Genomic DNA, 4,940 nt, shown 5'->3' with positions numbered 1-4,940 from the left:
GGGGGGGGGGGGGAAAGTGCGTCTTATGGAGCGAAAAATACGGTAGTTACACACTTTTAGGGGCTACATGTGAGGTTTGGGTGCACAACACTGCATTAGGCCCCATTCACACTGAGCAACATACCTTTTGGAGCGGATCCGCGTGGCCGGGATAGCGTGACTTTTGGGGTGACGTTCCAGCGATGATCCAGCAACGGTAGCGCGACCTTCACCGCAGAGGCGGCTCTTTAATTAGGCGAGTTAGGTGGCCGCTTAAGGCCTCGCACTCATGAGGGGCTCGCGGCTGCCTAACTCGCCCTATCCACAGCAGAGCTAATTTAATTCACGGCACCCGTGTCCAGCCCGCACGGCTGCCGCTAGTGCAAGCAAGATGGGGAGAGATGCGTCCCTGCAGAGAAGCAGCGTTTAGTGGAAGACTTCTGGTCCGTCTGGTGTACTGTCCGTCCTGGCCCCGCCCCCTGTTCTGTGCTCCGGTGAGGGAGTTCTGGGCTGTAGCTGGCCTGTGACCTGTGTCGTGCCGTGTGGTGTGGAGCAGCTCACAGTAAGTCTTCCTGTCTGCTCCGTGTACTTTGGGAAGATCGTTTGTAAAGTGTCAAAGAAATTCCTCCTCGTTCTGGCCGGGGGAAGGGATGGAGGGAGAGGGGCGGGGGGAGTTGTGATTTGTTTTGTTTTTTCACCTCCCTTTCTTCACACTGCCTCAAAAAGTGTCACTGGCCCCTGGCTACAGCAGTAATGTCAGCAGTTTAAAAAACCTTTGCAGCTCATGTCTTTTTCCCCGGGTACAGTATTTAGGCTCCATTCACATGCAGCGTTTGCGTTTCCCGTGCGGTTTTCTGTGCAGAAGACCGCGCGGGATAAAAAGGCTATAATGTCTAATCCGCACAGATTCCGCTCATTTGTGGCTATTATATTGCCGCAAACATGCGGAATCCGCTCTATTTGTATTCCTTTTGTATTCCTTTTGCATTTGTATTCCTCTAAAATTACAAGTCCCCCGATTGTAGACGAGACCTGTGGTTCCTCCTTCCTGTGGATGGATGATGCATTACACAACTAGGACTTATCATGTAAGGGTTAGTTCACACCAGACCCAGTGCGTTCTGGCCAATTGGTGCCGATACGTCATTTTCAGGCCTAAAATGTGGAATATAACATGGGTGCAAAAATTGAAAAAAGGGCCTCAGTCATGAAGGGGTTAAAAAATAGAAAAATCACGCGACATCCTCCGAAAAAAGGGTCCTGCGGGCGAGACTTGCGACCCTGACGAGCGACATGGAGCTGTACATTAAGACAGCTACATTGAAAATCATTTGGCCGGCGACTTCTCGCGATATCGCGCAGCAGAAATGCGCAATATCGCAGTGGAATTCGCGCAGCAATCTGCTTAGTGTGAATGGGGCCTTAAAGATAAACTCTGGGCAAAATAAACTTTAATTTAGAAATATTCTTTAATAGCCACAAAGGTTATAAGTTTGCTTTGTGTGCACCAAACACCTTTGCAAACCCAGAGCCTGAGCAGAAAGCAGGGCTGTAGGAGGGGCCCAGCAGCCTCCACCAACTAGACTGCCTGCAGAAAACTATAGGGGGGGCTGGAAGCAAGACCAGTCACCCTGCACAAGGAGAGACAGCAGTGACTGGCGTTTATCACAGGAAAGTTTCACACTAAATTACTGCACAGATCTGGAAGAAATACACACAGCACACCAAGATTCCAGTACACATGCCGCTTGTATTTAGACAATATTTGCTTAGCTTTAAGGTTTAAAGCCCATCTCCATGCATTTTGTTTTATTTTGGATAGATGTGTTAGAACCTCTTGGTTTTTTTTATGAAGTCTAGATTACTCCTGTTATAAAATAAATGTGGACCCAATGTAGACCATCACTGTGAATGGCAATGACCTGGAAAGATAGGCTTTCTATATCCATTTTTTACTAGTCTATTGATTCAGCCTCCGCGCTTTAGAGGGCGCTCTACATCTACTAATTATTTCCTCACGGCGCTGCGTGCACTCAAAAACTAGAGGTGAAACTCTACTCTGGTTGCTGTCTGCTGCTTTCCTTTACTCAGCCAGCCCATGACGTCGGAGATTGATATCTATTATATGAAAAGAAAATGATCTTCAACGAAATGGCCACTTTTCGCACCGGAAAAATAGGACTATATTTGCTTTTCTAATTCTGCCAGAACACCGGAAGTTTCTTGTCTGTGCGTTTCAGCATGGCCGCTGTGGATATAAGAGGTGGGTTATGCTTTTCTTTCTCATTATAATAAAGATATATGATTGTACAATTACGGTATTAGTAGTATTCCTGGTAGAAGAAGGCAACGTGTGACTCTATCATGGCAGTCAATCACAGCACACTCTGCTCTATTCCGATGGGAATATGCTGCTTATGATTGGCACTGTAATGTTTTTCCTATTGTACATTGTCATCAGAAGTGCCAACGTGTGATTTCTATTTGTAGATAATTTGCTGGGCATTTCCTGGGTGGACAGCTCCTGGATCCCCATACTGAACAATGGGACGGTCTTGGATTATTTCTCAGAAAGAAGCAACCCTTTCTATGACAGGACTTGTAATAATGAAGTGGTTAAAATGCAGAGGTTAACACTAGACCATCTGAAGTAAGTTACGCTGTGTCTGTATTAGTGGCAGATGTGTACATAATGCCTTGTAAAATGTAACATGGCGACCCTTGTAATCCAAACGATTATTTTGAAGCATACGAAGGCAGCCATTAAAACACTAGTTCCCTTATTTTGTTCTGCTGCATGTGAGGATCAAATTGTAAACTTGTATTTAACCTATGGGCTAAATTAGAGAAATTAATCGATTCCCCTATCCATATTAAACAGCGTGGATGGAGGAATCTCCTCTGCCAGGTGTTGTATTCAGCAGCGCGTGCAACAGTCTAAATACCAGGACAGTTCCTGCAGTGATGCAGTCACTGTTCAGCCGACAGGTTTCCCCAGCCTCTCCTACGAAAGTCGATTGAAAAATTGACTTTTGTTGAGCCAGGTGATGCCACCAAAACCACCCACAGCTTGAATTTAGGTGGGTTCAGCAGGTAAAGGCAAAAATGCGAGCAGCTTAACTCTAATAAAGTGTTTTGTTTGTGTCCTGTAAAAGAGATTTTCCATCCCTTCCTGTTCTGATAGGGAGTGAAGGGAGATCACTTGAGTAGGGACACTGAGTGCAAGAAAAACCTGACAGAGGCTTTAACCCTTACCTGCTGTATCCAAAATAAAAAGTTTTTAAAAAACCCCAACCTTTTAGAGCAGCAAGAGTGCATACTTTGCCTCCCACCCCCTTCCCTCTCTGCTTACATAATCTGCAGATGTTATATCAGCAGTTGCAAACTAGGGCTGCAACAACTAATCGACTAAGTCGATTAAAATCGATGATTGAAAAAGTTGTCAACGCTTTCAATCATCGATTAATCGGCTGTTTCGATTAGTTGGCCTTGTTCACGTCTCCACACGCCGCACCTCCTCCCCGCCACACTCGCCCGCATCAACGCCACACACCTCCGCTGCTAGACCCGCCCACCCACATCCACGATCGGCACAGGGACGCGGGGGGAAGAAGAAGAGGTAAGGAGGAGCAGGCGTGGGGGGATGACAGACAGGCAGGCCGATCTCAGAAGCAAGTTGCTGGAAGACTGCTCAGGTAAGCCTGCACTTTCCCACACATGGTGCTCTATAATGTATTGTTTGGATAGTGGGATTTGTATTCCTCTATAGCTGATGGTACATTGTGCTGTATATTATACAGAGCTATGTACCATCAGCTATAGAGGACGACAAATCCCAGCAATACATTATACACTGTATGCATAATGCATTTCTGGGATTTGTTGTATTCCTATATAGCTGGTGGTATTCTGCATTACGCTGTGTAATATATTATTGCTGGGATTTGTTGTACTCCTATAGCTGCTGGTATTCTGCATTGCGCTTTATAGAGGACTACAAATCACAGCGATAATACATAATACAGCATAATGCAAAATACCACCAGCTATAATGTACTATTGCTGGGATTTGTTGTATTCCTCTATAGCTGGTGGTATTGTGCTGTATAATGTATTATTGTATATATAGTCCTCTATAGCCGGTGCCATTCTTCATTGATTGCTGTATAATTTTATACTTTCCATTTCACTATATTGCACACCACACTTTTTTTTTTTTTTTCTTTTTTACTTACACCGCTCCCAAGCTTGCTCCTGTGATGGACTGCAATCTCAATACAAACTAGTAGTCCATCACTGGAGCCATTTTTTTTCTAACCGATTAATCAAACTCAATAATTGGCTAACAGATTTTAAAAATAATCATTAGCTATTGCAAACATGTTGTGTTAAGGCAGCCCATTCTTTCTGAATTGTCTGCCAACACACCGCAAATACACATGACCTTTATTTTGGCCATAACACGCCACTAGGCAGGGTACGTGTGCTGCAATTGTATAATGTGTTAGGTTGCTATTTTTAAAATGGGGCCATAAAACAAAATCTCTGTTACTTAAACATCCAGTTTTTGAGCGCTGGAAGCCTCTGATGAAGTTGCATATACAAATATCTGACCCATGTTGCTTCTATTTCTTATTATTTTTGTATGTGTGTTTTAGTCAGATGATTGGTGTGGAATATATTTTGTTACATGCACAAGAGCCTATATTATTCATCATCAGAAAACAACAGAGACAGTCTCCCACACAGGGTGAGTACAGCTTACTGCTTATCTGTTAACTTCATATAGCATTCAGTTTTTTGTTTTTTTTTCCTAGAGGGACATAATTTTAGGAAGTTTATTTCCTTACTTATGCTTTTATATGGCTTATCTGCAAAAGCAGGAAGAGAGAAAGGTGGAGGTATTGCATTTAAAGGCCTAATCTGGGCTTCTGTCACTTGACATGATGAACCCTTGACTG

At 44.0% G+C, this 4,940-nt stretch overlaps 1 protein-coding gene across 1 annotated transcript in view; it reads left to right on the top strand.

Annotated features, from left to right (window-relative positions):
• Positions 1 to 2,193: 2,193 nt before the first annotated feature.
• Positions 2,194 to 4,940, top strand: part of MED6 (mediator complex subunit 6) — a gene marked incomplete at its 3' end in the record, with an annotated part of 30,892 nt that continues 28,145 nt past the window's right edge. The window contains exons 1-3 of the mRNA XM_018574209.1: positions 2,194 to 2,242; positions 2,470 to 2,629; positions 4,638 to 4,729. Coding sequence (XP_018429711.1) covers positions 2,221 to 2,242; positions 2,470 to 2,629; positions 4,638 to 4,729 — 274 coding nt within the window. The remainder of the gene's footprint in view (positions 2,243 to 2,469; positions 2,630 to 4,637; positions 4,730 to 4,940) is intronic.

The sequence above is a fragment of the Nanorana parkeri genome, unplaced genomic scaffold (genome assembly GCF_000935625.1).
Source record: "Nanorana parkeri isolate BGI_ZX_2015 unplaced genomic scaffold, ASM93562v1 scaffold2812, whole genome shotgun sequence".
Lineage (NCBI taxonomy): Eukaryota > Metazoa > Chordata > Amphibia > Anura > Dicroglossidae > Nanorana > Nanorana parkeri.
Note: the sequence above shows the minus strand (reverse complement) of the source record. Positions and strands in the feature narration are given on the sequence as shown.